Source organism: Tenebrio molitor, chromosome 1, assembly GCF_963966145.1.
Source record: "Tenebrio molitor chromosome 1, icTenMoli1.1, whole genome shotgun sequence".
NCBI classification, from domain to species: Eukaryota; Metazoa; Arthropoda; class Insecta; order Coleoptera; family Tenebrionidae; genus Tenebrio; species Tenebrio molitor.
In genome coordinates this window covers 22,447,398-22,473,477 of record NC_091046.1, presented here as the reverse complement: position 1 = coordinate 22,473,477, position 26,080 = coordinate 22,447,398, and the positions used below count along the sequence as shown (strand labels likewise).

The 26,080-nt window shown below is 34.7% G+C and overlaps 1 protein-coding gene and 1 long non-coding RNA gene across 2 annotated transcripts; both read right to left on the bottom strand.

Moving 5' to 3' along the window:
- Positions 1 to 3,285: 3,285 nt before the first annotated feature.
- LOC138122161 (uncharacterized) lies at positions 3,286 to 4,694 on the bottom strand. The gene is made up of 3 exons (XR_011156370.1): positions 4,421 to 4,694; positions 4,278 to 4,365; positions 3,286 to 4,220 (listed from the first exon to the last, which is right to left on the bottom strand). It is a non-coding gene; the product is annotated as an uncharacterized lncRNA (long non-coding RNA).
- Positions 4,695 to 18,439: 13,745 nt separating this feature from the next.
- LOC138126223 (uncharacterized) lies at positions 18,440 to 22,120 on the bottom strand. Its single transcript, XM_069041952.1, has 4 exons — positions 19,929 to 22,120; positions 19,669 to 19,876; positions 19,256 to 19,614; positions 18,440 to 19,195 (listed from the first exon to the last, which is right to left on the bottom strand). The coding sequence occupies exons 1-4, from the start codon at positions 20,145 to 20,147 to the stop codon at positions 18,707 to 18,709; spliced, it is 1,275 nt and encodes a 424-aa protein (XP_068898053.1). The 5' UTR covers positions 20,148 to 22,120; the 3' UTR covers positions 18,440 to 18,706.
- Between the last annotated feature and the right edge of the window lie 3,960 nt (positions 22,121 to 26,080).

Genomic DNA, 26,080 nt, shown 5'->3' with positions numbered 1-26,080 from the left:
CTGAAACCGATCTGGATGATGACGACGATGAAAAATCAGAATCAATCGAATTTACCGAATGGTTACGTCGTGGGAACGAGTATAGCGCTACCTCAAATGCAGAAAAGGATGTTAACACTAAAAAGTCACCTGGACCAGCTGATCTTTCCCAAAGTCCTGAAGATGAACCCAAACAACCCGAATTAATATTATTTCCTCGTACAAAATTTGGTAATAAACAAAGACAGTTCAGCAGCGCTTGGTACAAACTCTATCCAACTTGGTTAGAATACAGTGTATTATGTGACGCCGCGTTTTGTTTTGTGTGCAGACATTTCTCGGTTAATCCCCCTGAGGTGTTTGTTAGTACCGGATTTAAAAACTGGAAAAGGGCCTTGGAAAGAGATTCTGGATTCAAAAAACATGAGGTCAGCATGGAACATAAAAATTGCCATTTAAAGTGGATCAATTATTCTAAAATAAGAGCAAACGCTGAAACTTCGGTTATGAGTCAAGTTAACGAGGCTCATAGAGCATTGGTAGAAGAAAACAAAGCATATATGACAATTGTCATTGATATTCTAATTTATACTGCAACACAAAATATTGCTCAAAGAGGAAACCGAGAAAATCTGGAGAGCTCCAATCGTGGTAACTTTTTGGAATTATTGGATTTGTTTGCAAAGCATAATCTGGTTGTGAAAAAAAAAATTGTTGAAGAAGTTTCAAGAAATGCAAAATACACCAGTGCTCAAGTACAAAACGAGATTTTGTTTATTTGCTCCAAAATGATATTGGATAAAATAAGTGACGAGATTAGACGGGCCTCATGCTTTGCACTAATGTGCGATGAAACAAAAGACATTTCTAAGACGGAACAGATATCAGTGGTAATCCGATATTATTTAGATGGAACAATTTATGAAAGGTTTATTGGTTTTAGAGCAGCAAAAAATTTGGACGCTAAATCATTACTATCATATATCAAAGAACTTTTAAACCAATGTGGTGTGGATATGCAAAAGTGTATTGCCCAAACTTATGACGGTGCTAGTGTAATGAGTGGCCGTGTAAAAGGTGTACAAAAACTTTTTCGCGACGAAGTTCCTAGAGCAATATATGTACATTGCTATAATCACAGATTAAACCTGATCACTGTGGATATTTGCAAAAACCTCTCTCACGGTAAATTATTTTTTGACTTTTTGGAAACTCTGTTTGTTTTTATGTCTGGTTCTGCAGTCCACAGTCAATTTATTGAAACTCAACGACAAATTAATCCTGAAAAGAAACCTGTTGAACTAAAAAGAATTTGTTACACAAGATGGACCGCACAAGTTCATGCTTGTTCGGCAATTAAACTCTAGTTACAGAAATTCTAGTTTTTTTAAACAAATTAATTGCAGACAAGAGTGATCGATCCGCAGAAGCTATTGGAATGTTGCATCAAATTGACTTTAACTTTATTTTTAACTTGTGTATGTATTATAAAATCTTAAATTTATTTAAAGGTGTAAGTGATTATTTTCAAAAAGTAACGTCGAATTTAAGTTCAGCAAATATTCTTTTAAAATCTGCCGAAGACACTTTCAAAACAATGAGGAGTAGTGACGATGAATTTTTATTAATATACTTTGAGGCAATTAAAATTTGTGAAAATAATAATATTGACATTCCAAGTGCGAACCAAGCAGTGCAGACATCTCGTGTAAAAAAAATGCCGAAACGATTTGAACATTTTGTTGTTAGTGAAAATATAAACATTGAAGACGAAGTGCCGATTGATCAGAGACAATTTAAAACGCGTGTGTATTTTCCTACAATTGATCTAATTTTAATGGCAATAAATGAACGTTTTAATAAATGTGCAAGTGTCATTAATGCATCTAGTGCTTTGCATCCCGAAAATGATGACTTTTTAAGTTATGAAATTGTGCGACCTCTTGCTGAACATTATAAAATAGAACTTGACAGCTTAAAGGCAGAATTTACCATTCTTTGTAAAACTATAAAACAATATGAACTTGAAAAAAATATTAAAATTTCGAACATTATGCAGCTATTGGATTTATTAGAAATTTATAAAATCGTATTTCCTGAAACTTACAAATTAACAGTGATCACACTTACAATACCAGTGTCCAGTGCCGGTTGTGAACGAACATTTTCGTGTTTGAAGAGGTTAAAAACATATATTAGAAATAAGATGACCAACGAAAGACTAAACCATTTAGCTATTATAAACATTGAACGTTCGACCGCTAAAACTTTAAGTGCAGACGAAATTATTAAAAAGTTTGATGAAATGCATCGTAATAGAAGAATTATTTTACATTAGGTGAGCTTTTTTTTTTAACTTTTATATGATTCTGTTGGCCCACCCAAAAAAAATTGTGGCCCACTCTGGGCCCACCTATTTTTAAATCCTAGCTACGTTGCTGCGGGAGATGATCACGACAAAATGAATCACACTAATTTTATGACCTGGGTTAGAACCAAGCTGTTGCCAAATCTACCTCGACAAGCTGTTTTACTGACAGACAATGCATCCTATCATAACGTAAAAAAAAATAAAGACCCAACAACCGCTACCAAAAAAAAAATGAAATGATTTCTTGGTTGATACGACGGAATATTACCCACGACTCACGCACAACGAAGCCTGAATTATACGAATTAATCAAGCAAAATAAACAGAGACATTGGATGATATTAATAAAAAGGTAGCATTTGCTTTTGCTAGCAATTTTTCTAGCCTTTGCTCGCATATGCTATGCTTTTGTTTTCCATAAACTCCATTTCATGCTGAAGATGGTCCATAATATGTTCTTTTACCATATACTCATCACCAATTTATCTACATGTTCACAAACTGAGGACCTCGTTTCACTAGTAACGGAATCAAATTTTTGTCTTGCCAAGTCCTCCACATCTGCCATTTTAAAAGTTGTGTTTCTTGCAGCAACCCAGTTCTTCACAATAGCCCATATTTTTTCAATCGGATTGAATTCCGGACGGTAGGGTGGCAATCGCAATACGTTATGTCCGTGTTCATGCAGCAGTGTATCTAATTTGTACCTCGGATTTCTGGTTTTATGTTGTTTTTTATTATGCCGTATAATTCTGGTTTAGTGTGAGTTGTGTCACAGGTTATATTTCGTTCCACCAGCCAATCAATCATCACCTGTTTTCTTGTATTAGGATCTTTTTCAATTTTCACGTTGTGGTAGGAAGCATTATCTATTACAAGTACAGACGTTGCTGGTCGATAGGCAGCAATTGGTTATTAACCCATGTAATAAAATTTTGGAAGTTCATATCGTCATGGTAGTCGCCAGATTTAGACCCTTGAAATAGTATATTTCAAACCAAGGTAAGAAAGTGGTTTCTTGCAGACCGCAGGCAAAGATTATAAACCGAGTCGTAGACGAGGTTTGTAAGTGCCTAAGGTCTGCAAGGACACTTTCTTAACAAGGTTTGAATGCAATTTTTTTCCCTACCGGTACAACTTTGTTGAAAAAAGTCAAAAAGATGGTTATATTCGTGATTAAAACGAAAATTTTGAGAATTGAATAGTAGGCTGTGTTATTTGTTTAATTAACTTGTCATCGCATTTGAAGATTTGAGGTTTGTTCGAAAATTTGATATAAACAGGGTAAAGTAATCTACCTACCTAGCTTATCTGTTTATTTTCCAGATTATATGATTGACCTACCAACTTACTTCATTGAATTGGCTTTCATTTATCAATAACTTATTTCACTTTTGACACTTTTGACATTTGTATTTTGGTACAGTTTTACCATAAACATTTCATGATTAACTTTCTTACCTTAGCGAGAAAGTTGAATTTTCTCACCTCAAATGAGGTATCCACAGCCTACATTTCTAACCGGTAGGGAGAAAAAATAATTTTTTAATACACGTCATAAACACACGTTTTTTAATAGGTACCTGAAGGAAACATTAGAAGTGCATTGGGTACAAATCCTGCTTTTGAACCTGCATGGACCATAATTAAACGTTTTCCTTTGGAAATTGGCTTTTTCAATCCCAATAGACTATCATCTGTCCAACTTTTTGATTGTGAATGGAAGCTATGGATGTAGGATTCACCAGTATAGACAATTGGTCTTTCCTCATGAACATAACGTTGCAACTCCTTTAAATATTGAATCCGTTTGGCACGTATGTCATAGGACTCTAGTAAAATTTTCCTTTTGTCTGCCATTGTTTTCCAACTGCAAATAAATATTTTTATTTGTTACTGCATACAAGTCAACATTACGAAAGATTACCGAAATCCCATCTTCTTAAGTACTCGTGAAAGTGTTGTTAGACCTCCACCAAATGACAACCCAGAGTCTTGGATCTTTTTGAGAATCCCTACACAAAAAAACACAATTTTGTAGTGATCGTTTTTTAAAGTAGAACTACAAACCTTTCAATGTTGGCTGCTTTTTTCAATTATATAAAAGTTGTGTATAATTGAACGAATAGTCTCAATTTCCCCATCACACAGTTTGCTTTTGGGACAGTCACGTTTTCTGTTTTTACCTGGTGTCGAAAAACAAGGAACTGCACCTGATGCAACGTCTGCGGCCTCCTTGACAATCCGCCGATACGAACTTTCGGATATTTTCGTAGCTGCAATAAGCCTTGCTTTGAAATTTGCCAACGGAATTATAGTAGCTTCCTCCTTCATAAAATTTAATACATATGTTGGAAATTATTTCTTGCCCTTGACTGTGTATCACTTTGCTCTTGATACCAAGTTTTTTGGATGAAGATGTTGCCATTGTAAACAGTCTGAGACGTATTTTAAGCTAACAACAAACCGTCGTCCGCGCCGATAATAACAAGTCGATGTGAAATGGCCACCACACAATTCGGATAGGCCACTCTTTAGGTGCATTTTATTTCCACCTTCTAAGTAAATGACACTTTAAGTAAATATAGTATGAAACTATAACATTAAAAAGGGTAATTGTTCACTTTAACTACTTCTGGAATGTTCGCGTTTTTTCTGGCTAGACAGCCTCAGGGCGTCCTCCTAGATCGTGTCCCACCATTCAAACCTTGTGCAAATGCCTTTTTTTTCTCTCGTTGTGTTTCAAGGTCGCGTCAAGTCTTAGTATAACTAAAGGGTAAGGAAAATTTTCATTTGCACAAGGTTTGACTGGTGGGAAACGATGTAGGAGGACGTCCTGAGGCTGTTTAGCCAGAAAAAACGCGAAAATTCCAGAAGTAGTTAAAGTGAACAATTACCTTAAAAAGAAACAATTGTATTGTTTCTGTAACAATTAAACACTCACAAATGCTAAAGACTGTATAGCTTTCTTCTGCTTCCGGGGTTTGTCGGCAACTTCACGAATCTGTTAGAAGTAGGTAAGTAGTTAAATTTATACAGTGTGGAATAATAGTTATTTATTTAACGAGTTCGTGTGTAATTTTGGCTTTTTTTGGCATGAGTGGACCAGTTTAAAACTCGAGTGAAACGAGAGTTTTAAAGGTCCACGAGTGCCAAAAAAAGCCCAAATTAGACAAGAACGAGTTGAATACAACGTTTTTTTGTTCGACGAGCCCCTTAAAGCCTCCAAATCGCTAAAAATCTTTAAAATTAGCTTGACGTTTCGTTTTGACAAGTTGTCAAATTTATCAAAATCCGTTCACACAGGAGAAAATTCTCAAATTCTGACAGTGTCGAACAAAAAAATGATTTACATCTAGTTACCTTTACATTACCCTTGTAAAAATACGAAATGCCGCTCTACAAAAAAAAAGAAAGCTTAACCTCAAAATATTCCAAAATTCCAAATGTGATTTATTGCGAAGGGATGATCGTGGATGATATGAATGCAAAGTAGAGATTGAAATTAAAAAGGAGCTAACAAAAGCAAGTCACAGCTAGTGTTGAAAGTGGCCACCAACGTTTGTTAATTCAATTTAGTAAATTGTAACAATTGTCAATTCGATTGATGACATTTATTGACAGAACTAATAGTTCGGCAGGTTCGGCACTTAAAAAAAAAGTAGAGCGGTACAGGAAAATTTACATGTGCAAAAATTCCAAAGGTAACTAGATGTATAGTTCATTTCAGAAATATATGCAGTGACGTCACGTTTGAATCAAGAAGTCGACATGCCGTTCGTCCGTATTTGACATTTGACAGCAAGGCATAATGAGTTGTTTATGTTACCGCCATTGTCAAGAAATTATAGTATTTTCTAGTGTTGGTCATAATCGAATTATTTTGATAATCGAATAAATCGAAATAATGGCTGTAAATCATCAAAATATCATTCAACTCTCCTATTATGGATGATGCGCATGCGCAGTTGTGCATTAATTTCGAATTTCTTACGCCGCGTCGTCGTCGAGTCAGACGCATGTCAATAGTTCTATGTTACTCAAATCGTACGGTTGGGAGTGAGATACATAGAGCGACCATCTTAATAGCGCACGTAGCAGAGGCAACTTAACTTGTTTGACATGTGTTGAAAGGAGATACTACACACACGTAGTTCGTGTTATAAACTGGTACAACTGCATATAGTTTAGAAACAAACTATAAATCATTTTATTCCACACTGTACTTATTATACAGGGTGAGCAACAATAACTGTTACAGTTGGCAAAAAACAATTTTACATAAAATTTTCAAGACTGTGAATTGTACCTATTTCGGTTTGTTTTATTGACAATATTGACACCTGGTATACATTTCAAATTTAAACGTCTTGGTTTTTGTAATCTTGCCTATCTTTATTCTCTTAGCCATTTTTACTAACAAAGCACTCAAGTCAAGTATAAGTGGTTTGTGTTTTTAATAACCCCCTTAACCTCACAACAAACGCACTAACAGTGTTGCCAACAGTGTCAAACAGAAAATCTCAAAATGAAGCTTGAAAAGTCACTAGAAATCACCAAAGCTTGTTGTGTAAAATGCCTGTACCAGAATTCATTATTTTTCTAAATTAAAACAATAAAAAACACTAATTTTATCGATATCTTTATTATAAGAATGTTGCAAAAATGAAAACATTTATTAATAGTTCTCTAGACATCCAACAATCTCATCTACATCACAATCATCGTCACAGTCATTATTACTATTCGTATATACTTCTTTGGTGCCAAAAACTTTAATCACTTCATCTGGCAAATTAAATTATTGCAACATTTACCAATAGTTGACTCAAGTTGCAAAAAACCACTTGTAATTTGCAACAGCATTTTTTTCATATTTCTGAACCAAATAAAGGCACAAAGGGACCAGAAAATCATAGTTTGGGTTGAATATTTTCCATATAAGTACAGTTTTAAAGTAATTTCAAATGACTAATGCCATAAAAGTGCTGTTGCAAATGCAAAGTGGTTTTTTGCAACTTGAGTCAACTTTATACAACTTTTAATCCGAATCTAATATGTATGTATTTAGCAAGCTATTTAATAGAGGTAATTTCATTCTATTCCTTAGCTTGTTTTTTATTAGATTCATAGAACTAAACACTCTTTCAATATCTGCGTTTGAGTGCGGTAAACATAATACTTTAAACGCAACTTTAACTAATGAATCAAATGGATTTTCGTTTGATGCATCACGATAGTTACTGACTTCAACCCAAAATTTTTCAGTATTTTGTATCTCTTGCCACTGTACTAGGTGAATTTGCCCCCATTGATTTTCAATATTTGAAATTTCAAATACGTCATTTGTAAATTCTTTTACTACATCGGTAATTGGTTGTTTGTTGTGTTTTAAGCACTGATCTACTGCAAAAAGATTCATCTTTTCCAAGATTTTAATGTTATCTGGCAAACTGTTTCTTAATTCTTTGGACAGTTGTGTAAGAAATGAAATACAACGAGATTTGATTGTTGACTTATCAGTGGCAGATATTTGTGTGCAGATATTTGTGTGCAGCTATTTTCAAAAGCAAAACCTAAGTAAGGATTGGGATCTATATAATTTTCAAAGTTGTCATTCAATAAATCAATCTATGTAATCTACCTGGCGTCACTATTTTTGAAACAATATTGACGTAGAGCTGTTTTAAATCTTGTAGTAACTTTGTAGGATCAGCTGACCTGGACTCAAATATTTTATTTGTTTTCTGAACCAACTGAACTATATCATAAATAAATATAAATATATCTTATTATTAACATCAGAAAACATGTTAAATAGAAGTTCTGCCGGGTACAATTTTCTTTAGTACGCGCGATATCGAAATTAGCTTTTAGAGAATTCCACTGATCTAAAAGGGCGCGTACAGACTACGCGAACCGAGCATGTAATGTAACATGTAATGTAATGCTCGTCGCAAAATTGGTGCCACGAACAGCCGACGAACCGAGCGCGCAACGAACAGCTATACTCTGTCCACTGATGATAGATTGCACGCTTTTTTACAGACACAGAGACGAGTGTTTACACATTATAACATTTGCTATATCATTAATACTCGAAGAATAAATAATTCCAACAACAGTTTATAACAATTATTGAAAATACCTGTACTGAAACTTCATTTAGAGTCACAGCTGTAATTCTGTAAACAACATCATAGGCATAGGATAACTACTGGCGGGATGGAGAGTTTTGTATGTTTCAGTGCGTTATGTTTATAAGTGATTTTTTTTTATAATCGTCTCAGTTCAGTTCGATAGTTCCGAGGTTGCGTGTCATTACAGCTACATTATACAGGGTCGCTAAAAAGAATGGATTAAGCTAAATATTTTCAGAACGGTTTAGCAGAGCTCATTGAAATTTGGCACACAGCTAGAAGTGTTTAAATTTTATCATTTGGATAGTTTTTTAAATTTTTTAACGTCATTTATTTTAAAGATGCAAGGCTAACTTGGCTTTTTTTAAATGGCACGGGGAACTTAAATGTAATATTTTTGAAAAGAGTCTTTTTTGTGAATTCAGTGATGTAACACATGCCCACATCGCCGCCATTTTGAAAATTTTTTTTTTGCTTAAAAATTATGTATTTCGGGTTTAAACTTTTTATCTTTTTTATTAAAATGTATCTGTTTCTGTTAAATGTCTTACTTCTACACTTATTATTTACTTTTATTAATTTTTTGGCCAAAGTGCAGGCGGCAAAAAATTAACAATGGCTAAAAAAACATTCCAAAGGTCAAATTTTTTCAAATTTTATTAATTCGATAATTTTTTTATAAAGTTTCGAGTAAATTGAGATATGCATGTGCTACATCACTGGATTCACAAAAAAATATTCTTTTTAACGGTGTTAAATTTGACCTCTCGTGCCATTTAAAAAAAATCAAGTTGGCTTTGTATCTTCAAAATAAAAGATGTTATAAAATTGAAAAAAAATATCAGCCTATAGAATTTAAACACTTCTAGCTGTGTGCCAAATTTCAACGAGCTCTGCTAAACCGTTTTGAAAATATTTAGCTGTATCTATACTTTTTAGCGACCTGTATGTGATAAGAGTGATACCGAAAAACCGTTAGCTTTAATTCTGTGTAGTGATACAATAAGAATTATGTGGAATCTGATGAAAAAAGAGAAAAAGGCTCGACGAACTTTATAAAGATTTAAAGTTCCAACATATTAGCGGACAGCATAAAATTTTTAATAGAATGTCTCCCACAGACGGTGAGAATTTACTAACCAAAATAGGACCCAAAAATCTCCAAAAAGAATACGCGTTTTTAATGTGCAATCTCAATTTAAGGCAGGTAAGTATTAACGCAAATATTGTTAGTTCAGAAATTTGTTTAACGTGTTTACCGATTTCATGAACATGTTTACTTATCAAAAGACGGTAAGTAATAAAATAAGAAATTATTGTTTAGATTTGGCATCGCGCGCAGAGCAATGGGCCATAAACTAGTATGAAAAATGTAAAAAATGCCTTCTTTGGAAAAATCAAACAATTTAATAAATTAAAAAGAAAATTTTATCTATTTATTAATAGTTCCGATGATGCAAAAATATTATTAAGCATCACGGGTGCTTGTCCGTCAGAATAACTGAATGCCCATTTTGGGGCCGATTTCTAATTTTACCTGAAAAGGTAGGAGCGAAGTTGCTGTTGATTATAACATTTACTCATTAATTTGTTAGGCTGTCTTACAAATATGGTGATCCATACATTTTATTAAATACATACCATAACTTACTACACTCTTTAAATAAACTACAAGGAAGGGTTCGTCTGATTTGGACGGCGAAGCTGTGAACCTCGAGAGCGCATGCGCGCCACGAACGGTTCGCAGTGCTCCGCTCAGTGTCGGTTTTCTGACGAACACAAAGCGCCATTCACAAACGCATCTCGACAAAGAGTCATAAACTCATAAATCTAATCTCCAACAATTTCAGTTACCATTAGTTTTTGTCCCTTGGTCTTGATTGTCAAATGAAACACTGTAGTTTTTTATGCATTTCATTTATGCCGAACAAAATAAATAGGTTATTATTTTTGAAAGCAACTCTTTACAATAAATAATAAATAAGTTTCACATTTTCTACAATAATGCGAATTGTGTCAATTTGTTGTAAAAATGCATAAGTCGAGATGGAGCATGCCATCAGCTTCGCAAATCAATCCGATGTTTAAGTCAATTATTGTTATATTACTACAGATTAATTCCCACATACCTACATCAAACGTGCGTGTTCAGTGCTTGCTTTCATCCAATCAAAAATGTTATCGCGGATAAATCGTCTTCCTAGTCTGTCTTCTGTCAAAAACGAATAAAATTGCCTGTTACGCCTGTCAGATTCCCAAATTGTTTTTAATAATTGTGTTTTTAATAACTGTCAGTATTAAAAATAAATAATTAACGTTAAAGTTTGAATTCTGGAATTAGTCTTGCCAAAAATAACGCGACCTAATTTGTTAAATCTGATAAAAAAAATAGGTCTTGTTATTTTACCTTCGATTATAATTTAATTTTTTTAAACTATAATTCGTTTTTTTTTTATGACACGGAGTCTATTTTCGGTACCAAAACTAAAAAACAACCAACATTCTACCTACTTTCGCCGAAGATGTGCAGTTATGGCTTTGTCTTTTTTTTTAATTTTACGATGGGTGCAATATGTATGATTAAAAAAGAGAAGAAGCGGCGACGTTGGTGGCGAACCGAACTCTATAGAAAACGCGTCGGTACCTAATGAACTTATGCAAGATTTAAAACTTCAACGTGTCAGTGGACATTATAAAAATTTTACAAAAATGTCTCCTACAGACTTTGACAAATTATTGACAATGATAGGACCGAAAATCTCGAAAAAAGATACTACTTGTACGTTCGCGGGAGAATGAAAATTTTATTTTGAAAGCACACTTTAGCGACGAATCCCTTCTTTGTAACCTCCTACCTTTTCAGGTAAAATTAGAAATCGGCCCCAAAACGGGCATCCATTTTATTCTGACCATCGCCGAAATACGGGCACAGCACCCGTGATGGTTATATTTTTTTTTATTGGTAACCTATTTTACTTAATTAAAGCACGCCTCAGTGTGTATAAATCCAACTTTCAAAAACGAGCGTTTTTTAAAGTTTCCATAGCAACATCAACAGCCCGAGAGGACCTGAGAAACGTGCACTCTCCATCCCGCCAGTAGTTTTCCTACGCCTATGATGTTGTTAACAGAATTACAGCTGTGAATCTGAATGAAGTTGAATTATTTATTCTTCGAGTATGTATTAATGATAAACAAATGTTATGTGCGCTATTCGACTTTTTGCAGCATAGACACTCGTCTCTGTGTCTGTGAAAAGCCGTGCGATCTATCAGTGAACGGAGTATAGAAGCTGTTCGTTGCGCGCTCGGTTCGTCGGCTGTTCGTGGCACCAATTTTGCGACGAGCATTACATTACATGCTCGGTTCGCGTAGTCTGTACAGACACTGCAAGCTGTAACGAATGGCATACACACTTTACCATTACTAAATCAGGAACATCTTCTTTTAATTTAAATGTTTTCAGTGTTTCTTTAATGCCGTCAACTATAACATCAGCTGTGCCATCTTGAATGTGTACCAAATTTAGAAAAGTACAAATAATCCTTTGCTGCTCTTTGCTGTAATATCGAATGGCAATTCCTAACATCTTCAATACACTGATGTCTGTGGATTCGTCAATAATTAGGCTATAATACCCATCAATATCTGACGACAATGTTCTCATAAAATGAGGTCCAATAACATTTTTTATTACATTCGTGCATTTAGATCGACGTAATGATATACTCGTAGAAGAATCTTCTTTATGTAGGTCACTCAAATGATCCACACACCTGATCGATGTATGCATTGTTACATACAGGCATAATGTGGCTTCTTTTCGCTGTTGCTCACTAATAGTGGACACATAATTTTTTGTTGTCTTGCACAGGAAAAGGGTTTGGCTGCATTGATGTGCTTCATTGTTTTCACATGCTTCTTTAAATCTGGTAGTCTTGCATTTAATGTGGCTTTACAAAATTTACAGTAGGCTTTGTTTATATCCACAGTACATGGAGTTAACCAGTCTTTTAGTTCTGGCATTTTTTCCCATTCTGTTCTATACTTTTGACTGTATTGAGGGTAAGGAGGCACTAAAAGCAATGTTATTTATAATTCTATTGTTTTAGATAGGTAACGTACTTATCGAACTTACTGATTAATGTCGATTAATGTGTACCTGCGCCTGTTTCTGATTTCAACAGTTCGACCTACAGCCGCACTTACTGAAGTAGTACCTATGTATAAAATAGTTCTTCAAAATCTGAAAATAAGCCATTTTAGATCACTAGAGTTATTGTACATTAAATACTTTTTTCTACTTCCTTCTCTAAAGTGTCACATTTTGCACTGACAAATAGTGTACAAAACGTCACTTTAAAAACGATTGTTCATTAGTCACAACTTGGTGTCCATTCGGGCGTTTTCGGGATATTAAACACGCTCGAAGTTTCTTTAAACACGGCTTGAATTTTTTGGACATATTTAGCTCTAGATCAAGTTGGTATTTTGACGTTTATCAGTTTTGCATCCGGCGTGAAAGAAAACGTCATTGCAGTGGAATAATTCGTTGTATTTTTCAAATATGGACCTGAAGCCACCAACAGTTTGTATCCTGAGAAATATATATATTCCTATTTGGTATGTTCATTTAGTTTGTATGTTTAAATTAACGTTTAATAAAAAAGTTGCTTGTTTCGTTTGTGTGTTCCATTTGTTAATTTGTTCGTAGAAAAAGTATAGTATTCAACTCGTTTATAAACTTCTCTAGACACTTGTTTATTAAACACTCGCTCCGCTACGCTTCGGTCGTGCCTATAGGGCATTCATTTTAAACGTTGGGTAAAGTTGTAAACTCAAAAGACCATAAATTACGAAAGCGGCAAATTTTCATTGAATCGGTACCGTAAAGTAGGAATCCCTCTGTTCATATAAAACTGGTACCACGTCGTACTTTCACCATCTTATCGAGGAGCAAAAGAAAGAGACGTTAAAATATTCACAAGTAAAAAAAAATTAAAACACATTTTGTGATCAGTGACCAAAAAAATGTAAAGAGATTGTTGATTTTAAATAATGTATTTGACAAATAAGATTACTTAATAAAGAAATAAGAGTAATTAGTAAAGTATCCATTACATGTATCTTTTAAAGTAAGTAAAAAATAAATAATAAAATACGTAAACAAATAAAAAATTAATCGTCATCTGAATCAAATTCACTAGATGATTCACCAGTATTGGCAACAAATGTTAATGGTTTCACTTGGTCTTCTAAAAGTTGATCTCGATCCCACCATTCTTTAATTTTGGACCCGAATATATTGAACACAGTTTTAGATTCACTGAGTTTCGGACAAGTGTCAAAGCAGGCAAGTTTTATTACAAAACCCAACATTTAAAATGAATGCACTATAACATAAAACGCGTGTCTAAAGTGCCGTTTATAAATCTTGTTGCATAATATACTATTTTCGTTGACCGTTTGTTAATTTTAATATTAATGAATTATTTTGTCTAAAAAATTATGTATTAATAGACGTCATTAATACACTCTTTTTCATTAAGTAACTGTTTTTGTGATTGTGATTGTATTTTGATATTTATATTACATAGGTATACGTTTTTTCGTAAAGATCTCGACTTTGTGGAAAAATAAATAAAAAGTGCTGAAAAATTTAAAAATGGCCTACCTGGAGGACAAAAAAAAGGATGAAGGTATTTTATAACGTCTCATCTTTACAGATGCGATGAAAAAGATGAAGTTGGTTGTGATTTGGTATTAATTTCAAATTTTGTCACCAAAAAAAAAGCCGTCAACGAAAAAATGGTACAATCAACTCGTTTATTAATGGACGATTAATAATCTCAACTATTAAAAACATACTCTCTATCCCTCGTTCGTGCTTCGATTATTAATTATTAATCGCCTTCATTAACAAACTAGTCTATTTGATAACTATTTTTTTTATATAAACTACAAAAAATAAATAAAACAAAATTTAAAATATGTTTTAAATTTAAAAAAAAATAATTATTCTAATAAAAAAAATATTTTTTTTAAATTAAAAAAAAAAAATAAATTGCATATTTTTAATTATGGATAACTTACCAGTTTACAAATCCTTGTGTTCTTACTTAACTTAACAGTCTTAGTCACTAATTGTCACTTAACTCTTAACAGTTTACAAAAAGACGGCCACTCGCGACTCGCCACTGCATTGCACGGTTTAAAAGATAAAGCAAATTAGCAAACGGAAACGAGGAAACGACAAACAACTCAAAACTCAACAAAACTCAAAGGAGAAATGGCAATTTTCAATTTTGTATTGCTATAAACCTACCTGAGGGGATGGTCCACTGCCTCGGCATCAGTCGTAGAGCAATTCTTGTATTGGGGGGTTCCTTTTCGACAAAAATAGGGCGCCACGGATTTGGTTGAAAAAAAGTTTAAAATTTTGACTCTGGGTCCAAATCCGAAAACCTCAGAGGAAAATTCCGGCAACTCAATGATACAAACGCATAGAAAAAAACGTGTATTGATAAAAAATGGAAAAATGAACATGAAAAAAGTACTTTGATTTGTAATTGGAGTTGTAAAAATAAAATTGAGTTAACTTAGCAAGCCGCTACCATTTGAAAGTAAAAATTAAATTTAATTCGGTTTTTGACCCGAGAAATTGTCCTATATTGGAGCGCGTGGCCACGTGTCGTACAGGGCGTTGATTTACTCGAAAAATACTTGACTGGTCCGAGCGAACAATCACGCGTAGTAGCTAGCCCTTCACAATTTTTTTCGCAAGTTGTTTTATAAAAATCCAGCGCACTTGCGCGTCAACTAGGTAGCAGATTAACGGAACAAAGCGTCCGTTCCTGATGGTAATTTTCCGCAAAGAATGAAAAGCTCTGACCGTAGTTGCTGCGGTGGTGGTCGCTGCCGGAAGCTGGAGTCCGGGACTCCGGTAAGGGTGGCTTTTGGCGGGGGTGGATGCGCCTGCGCGGAGCGTTGTGAGTTGCTCGCCTCAAGGATCCGGCGGTAGCTCCTGTGGGACACGGACTTGCCTCTGGAGAGTCCGGGACACGAAGGCGTTATTTTGCGGTAGGTCGAAGATAATTTGCGAGATTGACGAGATAGGAAAAAAAAAGCCTGGGGAAGACAATAGAAAGTTACCCAGCTGAAGAAAAAAAGACGGCAGGTCGACGATAAGAAGGTTGGAGGTCTCACCTGAGCTTTTACTCTGGCCTTTCGGGAATTTGTTCTGCGAGATGTCCAGTCGTGGATTTCTCGACTGCGGCAGCGAGATTATAGCAGCTTCTTCCCTTTTGCGGCACTTGACGGTAATTCGACGGTACGTTCACCACGTAAACAAGCTTGGTGTACACGCAAAACGGGAAGAGAGCAAAAATCTCTTATCTCTCCCTTTTATTAACTCGGTGTTTTTGTTAATTCGACGTGAAATTGAGTGGGCCAATGGTGTACTGCCGTATGCTGCGGTCGCAGGAAAAGTGGGGTGTTGGATTTTTATGAGAGAAGACAGTTGACAGACCAAAATAAACAAGGAAATGAGGTTTAGTTTAATGAAATTGATGGAAAATGGAGAAATCAGCAAACCTTTGCTCGCTGAGTCACACGTAGAGGACAATGGGCATTTAAATTGAACTAGTTTCGCCCACGGACTAGTTCGCGGCACGAAGGAACGAAGGCACTCAAATTGAGGCTCACGGTGCCCGAGCGTGGGCTACCAGGGTAAAGTTGAAAGGAACAAGGTGGCTAAACTACCCTGCTAGTAAAGCTGTTTCCGTAGGTGACTGTGGAATTTGGTTCTGACTTTCGGAAGACTCTTACTTCCCCTAAATCACAAAGGGTGGCGATATTCTTCAGCCCTTCACCACAGGGCGATGAAGATGAGGAACTTTAAGAAAAAAAATGCGGAAATGAAAGAGGTTGATGGTGTGATTATATCAAGTATCCATCGAATTGCCGGAAATGAGTATTTTAAACAATTGTTTCAATTGTCAAAACTGTTTTTCAGCACGTAGCGCAAAGGAACCCTCAACACAAAAATCACGACTTTGGGATTTTTTGCCAAAAATGGGGCGCTTTAGCCCGTTACACTATATGTACGTTTCCCACTAAATTTCAAAGGGCGTGGTTAATCTTATATTTCTACAAGGAAATGACTATTTTACTACACGTTGCACATTTTTGCACATTTTCGTAATAACATCTCTCTCAGTCTCTCACAATCAATCATAATGTGTTGTAAATTTTATTGAGGTACCCATCTACTCTTGCTATTTTTCCGGTGCACAACGTGCCGGTCTGCCGGTTGGACCATTTCTTTAACTAAATTACAAACAGATGTTATTCGCTTCATCTTTTCAACCACTTTTACACAACAAATTCTCAGAATTTGAATATTGGGAAAAATCGTGGGAATAAACATATAAAATCGAATTTTTGATCATTTTAGACATGTTCAGGTCAGGCAGAGAAAAAGTAAAATAGACGTTTAATAAAGGACATTTTAGTCCGATTAGACAGAATTAAATGTGGTTATAATTATTTTAATTAAGCCAGAAATCATTTATAGACAAGTTTCATACATGTGCCTTAAAAATAAAAGTACCTAGTCCATTTTACCTAAAATCCAGACTCTAATTATTACTTTGTTTTGAGTTTGGAGTTTTAAGATTAGGAAACGATTGTTCTTTGAAACCAAAATAACGAGAATCAGCTCCAAAGAAAAAAAAACAAGAATTGCCACAATTAAATGAATTTTATCGCTTGACGTCCATCAAAGTGGCGACACGCGACAGTGTAATGTGTAATTGTAAATAAAATAAATAATGCAGTGCAGAGTGCAGATTCCCACGCAGCATTTTTATTATTATTATTTTATTATATTATGTGAGAACAGTCGGTTCCGAACGTGAGAAACAGACAATTTGCAAATTGCAAATATTTATTACCCATCATCTGGGCACTCGATCGATACTCGATCACAAAACCACTCTCGTCTCGTCTATCGTCTCTCGATTTTGTTTAGTTTACCTAGCCTAGGGCCGATTTATTAAAGCGAAATTAAGTTAATCGTAATCAAATGCGAAATTAACTGAACACATGATCAGATTGAACCAATCGAAATTTCGGATTTATGGGTTAACCATGCATTCATATTTAATTCTCTTTCTACGTGAATAAAATTGTAATAATTATTACGTGGTTTTTACATCACGTGTTGTTGGACCTAGTAATTCCAAACTGTAACTTTCCATGAGGTTTTTTTAGCAAGGAAGGAGGATATCTATTCCGCCGACAGGCACTTAAAACTAGTCCAAATTTACTAGCTGTCAACCTATGTTTTCTTGATAGATGCCAATTGGAATTTAAATGTTGCCCCCTTGTCAGCTTCTCAATTTCCAAAATTGTCTCTTTTGATACCTGGCTCCGTTCCAAGATAAATGTTTATCCATTGCAGCCAGATATTTCTCGCTGAAAATTATATCTTCGATGTTTGGTATTCTTGTAGCAGCGTCTACAGTGGGTTCAGCCCTTAGCAACCAAGAAAAACCTACAACATTGCTGGGACCCAAAGCTTGTGCAAAAGTTGCAATTTCTGAAGCACTCAGATCCCGTTTAGTGGACCGATAATTTTGGTTTTTTCTTGTGAAAAGGTCACTGAGTTTCACAGGTTGTGCTGTGTCAGGTGAAGTCTGTACAATTTTCCACTGACATGCAGTATCCGTAGCACTTATGTTATAATGTCCATGATACAGCAGTGCAGCCATATTTTGTGATGGCAGGTTACTTCACCTCGTGTACAGGTGCAATAAGCCTTTTTAACACCTTCTCTGGGGTTGTAAGCCACCTATTGTTGAGCACAGAAAAATTGCAACTGACGTAAAACTAACTTAATAAAATATCTTACCTCAACATTATACAGTGTGGAAATTACTTATGGAATAAATTCAGTAATTTCAAAACTAATGACTAGGGCCCGGATTTTAGGCAATTAAAAAGTCGGAAATAGGTGCCTAAAATAGTCCCTTAAACTACTGCAAATAGTCCCTTAAAAACTGAAAATAAGCCATACTAGGTCCTTAAAGTTGTGGTTAATTAAATTAAAAAATGTGTTTTTAAAGTTTTAAGTAGGTACACACAACAAGATATTTACTAATTATTTTTTATTAATTAATATACAATACTACAAGTTTGTTAGTTATTTACATTGTTACGTATTTACATTGCATACAAGATATTGCTCTAAATTTTCTACTTTAAAACATTGTCGGTTATCCACCAAAATGGACTTATATTTTGAAAAACTTCTTTCTACCTCGCAAGAGGTAATGGGCGCAAATTTGTAATAAATTTCTTCCATTTTGGTGTCATGTTCCGGCACATCTTCACCTCTAAAAATTCTTGCCAATTCTAGAAGAAATTTGTATCCAGAATTTTTTTCAGTAACATCTTCAAGTTTTTTTAATGCTACTGCTGCTACAGGGCCTGGAGATTTTTTTAGGGAGGTAAATACGTTTTCAACAATTTTGATTGAATCGGTTAAAGGTAACCCATTTTTTTCCAATTGAGTAATACTTTCGCAGATTATTTTAAAATTACTGCGAACATAAATTAATTGGTTTTTTATTCCGGGTTTCTTCATTATAGACTGTGCTTTTTGAATAGCAACAGCAGAACTTCCATCAAAGGACATGACAACCTGTGAGTAGTTAAAAACAGTTTAACAATCAATTAATTTGCTTATCTTTTATATACTTACTTCTTTAATGGAATCAAAGTGTTCGCTGTAAAACATAGCAGCCTGAAGCCATGTTCCCCATCGTGTTAAAATTGGCTGTGGAGGCAGTGGCATTTCTTTTAGTTTTTCTTTGTACATTTCAACTCTCAAAGGTGCCTTAACGAAAATTTTTTTCACGTTCGAAATTAAATTATCCACATCTTCATATTGATAGCGAATTTTTTCAGCCACTAGATTTAAAGCATGCGCTAAGCATGTGACATGCACAATTTTTGGATAAAACACCTTAAGGTGTCTACCAGATTTTATCATATATGGTGCTCCATCCGTTACAAACAAAAGAAACTTTTCAGCAACAACTCTGGTACTCCACAAGATTTCTACGCATAGAAATTTTAAATCAAAATAAATTTAAAAAAGTGAAAAACCCTTACCTAAAGATTGATTTACGAATCTAGCTATTGTCTCATGATTTGTTCTTTCTAATTGTTTAGACGCCAAAAGATAAGATTTTCCAGGTTCATCTTCTGAAAGTTTCCCAACCAGACAATTCGCCACATATCGCCCAAGTGCATCTGTTGTTTCGTCAACTGAAACCCATATGTTAAAAGGATCCAGCTCATTCCGAATGCGGTCAATAGTCTAAAAGTGAAAATAATTTTAAATTAAATATTAAAAGATAGTATGTTCATACATCTTTGTAGCATTTTGGTAAATAATTTTTCCGTAAAGTAGACTCATCCGGAATTTTTCTACCACAATATTTTGTCAGAAAATTCTGAAACGCAGGATTTTGTAGTTTGTGCCATGGTATATTGGCAGCTAAAAAGACGTTACAAAGTTCCATATTGAATGTACTATTTGCCGATTCCTCCAAGTTCTGTGTCAGCAACGTTTGCCGAAGCGGTGTCATAATGTTCTCTTTATGGATGGCCGTTTGCTCATGCTGTTGCAAGTGACATTTTTTTTCGCATATAAACTACAAAAAATAAAATTTTCAAATAAGTAAAAAATATAAAATGACATATTTTTAATTATGCTTAACTTACCAGTTTACCACAAGCTTTACAAAACATTTCTCGGGTTGATTTTATTTCATATAAATCTTTCTTGCTTGTCCACTGTAATATTTTTTCGCGTAAACTAATTTTTTGTTTCGGCATTATGTTCACTTTAAACAGGTTCACAAGAAACACGACCACTGCACGGAGATAAAGTAAACGAGAAATGACAAATTTGTAATGCTTATATTTACGTCTCCCACCAAATTTCAGAGGAGATGGTTAATTTTATATTTCTTAAATTTTTAGAAAATGACACCCTTAAGGTTTCTCTTATTGTTTCACTTCGGGATTTTAATTTTCGTTTTTATGGCAAGGACCATTTTATAAACGTTAAAGCTTCTAACAATACCTAAGTATCAGAAAACATTAGACCGCGTATACCTGCACCCCTTCGAACAGAGGCAAACAGATAAACTCTGTAATTTATGCCAGTCCAGTCTAATGGTTTGTGGTACTTAGGTATTGTCGGAGTATTTACCGCTGACATCATGGTCCCAACCGTAAAAGCGAAAAAGTAATTCCTGTATTGTACTGCACTTTGTACATTTCAGTAATTACATCTCCTTAAATTTTAAAATCATAAAGCATTGTAAATTTTATTGAGGTACCACTTTTACATTTTCAATACCGTAAACTTCCCAGAATTCGAAAATTGGGAAAAAACCGCAAAAATGAAATTGATTTTTGGTCATTTTAGGCATGTTCAGGCAGTTAAAAGGTAAAATAGGTATTTAAAGGGCATTTTAGGCCGAATAGGCAGAATCAAATATGGCTCTAATTACTCTAATTAAGCCAGAAATCATTTATAGACAAGTTTCATACATGTGCCTTAAAAAATAAAAATAGTCCATTTTGCCTAAAATCCGGGCCCTACTAATGACATTTGCCGAAAACGCTGAAACAGGTCGATTTTTGTTTTTAATAATGCTTATTTTAAGTTACTTCTCTTGTTCATGACGTCATCCATTTTTGAGCTATGACGTCATTACCAATGTTTTTAAATGACAACCTCCACTTTTTTCTTCTCTTTCTGATAGACCTTCCTACTACCTAAACGATGAATGAAAAAAATTGGTACCTTACATAACAATTTTTTCAAGAAAATAACAAATTTTATTTCAAAAATTTAATTTAATTTTTAACGTACTTATTATTTTTTCTATGTGGTTATTTAAAATCAAAGGTTTACTTTAATAGACCAAACAATTTAGAAGATTTATGACAGAGAATTCGCGCTGAAATGGAACAAATCAGCCCTGACACTATTGAGCGCGGTGTACAGTGCCAAAAGTTGGCGGGGGATAATTTCAACATTTGCGTTACATTTCATTGTTAACCTTAGATGTTTGTTTGTTTCTGTTTAAGGTCAATTAAAATTTTTACATTAAAAATTAAATTAAATTTTTGAAATAAAATTTGTCATTTTCTCAAAAAAATTGTTATCTAAGGTACCAATTTTTTTCATTAATCGTTTAGGTAGTAGTAAGGTCTATCAGAAAAAGAAGAAAAAAGTCAGTGTTGTCATTTAAAAAAAATGGTGATGACATCATAGCTCAAAAATGGATGACGTCATGAACAAGTGAAGCAACTCAAAATAAGCACCATGAGAAATAAAAATCGACCTGTTTCAGCGTTTTTGACAAATGTCATTAGTTTTGAAATTACTGAATTTATTCCATAAGTGGTTTCCACACTGTATGCCCTCTTCTTCATGCTGGCTTGCACAACTCCTTTCAATAGTACAGGCTTCACGTTGTCATCAAATGTAACGCTCTGCACGTGCCCACTTGTGTAGGCATTTTCCCCCGAGACAGGTAATTCATATCTTGCCCAAAAAATTGAGCAATGTGGTAAAACTTGATAACATTTTATACACAAAATGATACATAAATGAAGAACATCTTACATTATCTTAAACATTTATTCATTAGTTAAATTTTAAATTTTCCATGGTTTTTCTCATTTCATACATATTTATCAAACTAGACAATTCGTTCAATGATTTTAAATATAAACATAGTTTGTGTTTATACACCGCATTTAACTTTTCTTTGCGCTTCATTCTTCCAGAAATTCTAAATTTGTTGTTTTTCCCACTGCTCCTCGGCTCACCAGATAGACATGTTTCCCAATCGTAAGTTGCTGGTTCATGTCCTTGATGTAGTCTTCAGAAAATTTTTCTGTATACCGTTCCGGAAGAAGAGTTTTAAAATTGTTACACTCCACAACCACTTTTTCACCAAATTTTGTGTTGACTTTATTGAAAGAAATTATTTTATTTTTTTCGTTCACTGTCAACGTTTTAACACACACATAAGGAACCAGATACGATGATTCGTTCAACTGTGAGAAGAAAGAACTCATTTTATGGTTTGCAATTTATATTACTGTTTAAAATGAAACGATTGTGAGTCTACGATATACTAAGGCCCGGTTGCATAAAGCTTAGTTAACATCGTGTCAACTAACAACGCGTCAAGTCAGAAATCCGTCCATTTGATTGGCAAATTCAAATTCAATGTTAAATATCCCCCAATCAGATCGCTTGACAGTATGTTAACTTTAACAACGAATTGACATCGCTTTATACAACCGGGCCTTAATGAACTCATAACAAAACCCCAAATATATTAAACTTCTCTCCCCACTCTCACCTTTCCGAAACATTCATGACTCATGAGGTATCCCGAACGCTGAAGGTGCAAATCCACGATGAGATATTTTCATGCAATTTTGGTCTCATGATACAAAAATTTCACGAACAACTTGCAGGAGACAATATCTTGTGCTATATGTTTCAGTGTTTCATGTCTCTCACGAGTGTTTCCACAATGAAATTTAGTTGTTCGTGTAATTTTTGTATCATGAGACCAAAATTGCATTTGCACCTTTATATATACTACTATGAGTGAGCAACCATTTTCTCAGGCCATCGAAAATCTATTGATTTAGTTGAACAGATCATTTCGCATTCTCGTCCCTCATCTTTTCATTTATATTCACACCATATATTACTACAATAAACTGTACACACACATTCTATAATACATAATATTTCGCCTACAAATTCTGCCTTAATTTTATCCCACACCAAATCCTTACATTTCACCCCGCTTCGACTTTACATCTCAACATGAAATCAAACATCTTGCGACCCCTCATTTTACAGGCTCGGGAAGTGAGCAAAAACGGCCACCAATTTTTCAGGTCAAAACACAATTCAAACATTGACACAATCGAGTGAGCCAGGATCGGGCACCACTTTTACAGGTCTACACACATTTCAAATTTTCGCGCGCTTTAGTGAGCCAGGATCGGCCTCACTTAACTACTGTTGTTGTACTATTCGCATTTTGATAGAAACTAAACTGAAGTTTTGATCTTGGTTTTGGATATATAAAGATAATCATATTTAAAGAATTAAGTTAGTTAGGTTCTTGCAGTAGGAGTGTAAAGAAAAAACTATAAATGTTGCTGAGGAGACCATATGTGAACAGTCCAAAAAAGACTATCAATAAGAGATATCGCGGTGAGGGTGTTGTAAATTCCTGGATACAATTATTGCGGTCCCGGAACAAAACTATCGAAGCGACTAGCAAGAGGAGATCAAGGTGTAAATAAGCTAGACGAAGCCTGTAAAGAACACGATATAGCTTATAATAACCACGAGGATTTACAAGAAAGACACAAAGCAGATAGTGTTTTATTGGGAAAGGCAAAAGAGAGGTTTCATTCTTTAGGACCTTGGAAGTCAAGAAACGACTTCCAATAAAGTTGCCAAAACGAGCCTTGACTAACATAGATTTGAAAAAATATGCAAAGATTTTAAAAATTCATCATTTTAGGGGAGTGTTTATAAAGGATTCTTTATCCAGATTGAACGTTCGTTCCAATGAATGTGGCATTGTAAATTTAGATGATGAAACAGGAGACGGGACACACTGGACAGCTTACAAAAAAGTTGGAAATCGTGCAGTGTATTTCGATAGTTTCGGAAATTTGCAACCTCCATTAAAATTAACTGAATATTTAAACATCAAAGGTTCTTGTAAAATTGTTTATAATCATCAAAATTTGCAATCATTCAAGGCGGTGAACTGTGGATATTTATGTTTAAAGTTTTTATATAACAATAATTAACAATTGTAATAAACAGCACGCTCATTATAATTGTTTAGTAGGTATATTTGCGGCTTTCTTCTTGACAGCATCATGTCAACAACGTTTACACTAACAGGAACGAATTCGGTTCTTTCACATAAATTGTATCCCCTATTGTATTAGATGACGAGAGTGAATATGTTTTGGGATTGATAAATTTCGGAACATGTAATTCATTTGCAGATGTAGATGTTACCAATAATAAATTTTTTATTATACCTGAATCATAATCCCTGTTTTTGACACTAAAATGCGTGCGAAAAAGGGCCTTTAAAACACTAAAGCTTTAAGGGTTGCTTAGGTAACAACAAATTCACTTACATTTTGAACAATGATAAGTAGTTAAGATGGGCCGATCCTGGCTCACAAGAGCGCTCGAAAATGTGAAATGTGTGTAGACCTGTAAAAGTGGTGGCCGATCCTGGCTCAGCAAAGCGCTCGAAAATGTGAAATGTGTGTAGACCTGTAAAAGTGGTGGCCGATCCTGGCTCATTCGATTGTGTCAGTGTTTGGATTGTGTTTTGACCAGAAAAATTGTTGTCCGTTTTTGGCTCACCTCCGGCGAGGCTTTCTTCTATGTCTGTGTCTGTATGAAAATGGCGTCTTTTGAAAACAACCCCTACTGGAGAGCGCCTTACGCCGTCAGCGTCGAAATTTTGCTAGAACAAATTCCGTTTCTATTCGATAGAGGAAAGCGATTTTTAAAAGACCCTCAAAACGACGACTATGTCGCAAGCTTTGTGGAGTTTTATTGAAGTTACTACATCACTGAGTGCAACAGGGGTGAAAATACAGGGACTCAAACATTCGAAGAGACTGAAGTAGCGTTAACAACGGCTCTAGAACATCGCGATTATCAAAAAACTCGAAATTTCTCGTCGGCGATTTCTCACATCTTCCAGGACAGTCTCGTGGTGGAGCAACTCCAACATCAATTCACCCCCAGTTTGGCGAAAAAAATCGATGGATTAATAGGCAACGGAGTGTTTCGCAATGCCGGTTGTTACAGAACAACAGACGCAAAACCGTCTGGATATGATTATTTTTATCTCTCGCCGACAGAAATTGAATCTGAGATGAATAAGTTGTTCAGGACGGCAAATGAAAAGATGAGGGATGAGAACGCGAAATGGTACAACGTTGCTTCGAGATTTTTCATTCGGTTTTTGTATATACATCCGTTTTCAAATGGCAATGGAAGGACGGCGAGGATTTTGTTGTCTGCGTTGCTCGTTAAACACGCGATAATTCCTGTTTCGCTCTTTAATGTTTTAGATGGGAATCAGTTGTATTTAGGTTGTATAAATGAAGCTCATTCTTTCGGAAATTTTAAGCTGTTTAATTCGTTTCTCATTGAAAGTGTGTTCAATAGTTTATATCGTTTTGTAAGTTCATTAGATATATGTGAGAGTAATCTTTAGTTCAATAAATACTGTGCATTAATGGTAGAGCTTCTTTCCTTTCCATTTTAAAAATCTTTTCAACTTAATAAATATATTTTCGATGGCCTGAGAAAATGGATGCTCACTCATAGTACATAGTATAAGCGTTCGGGATACCTCATGAATGTTCGGGTTTTTCGGAAAAGTGAGAGTGGGGAGAGAAGTGTTATATATTTGAG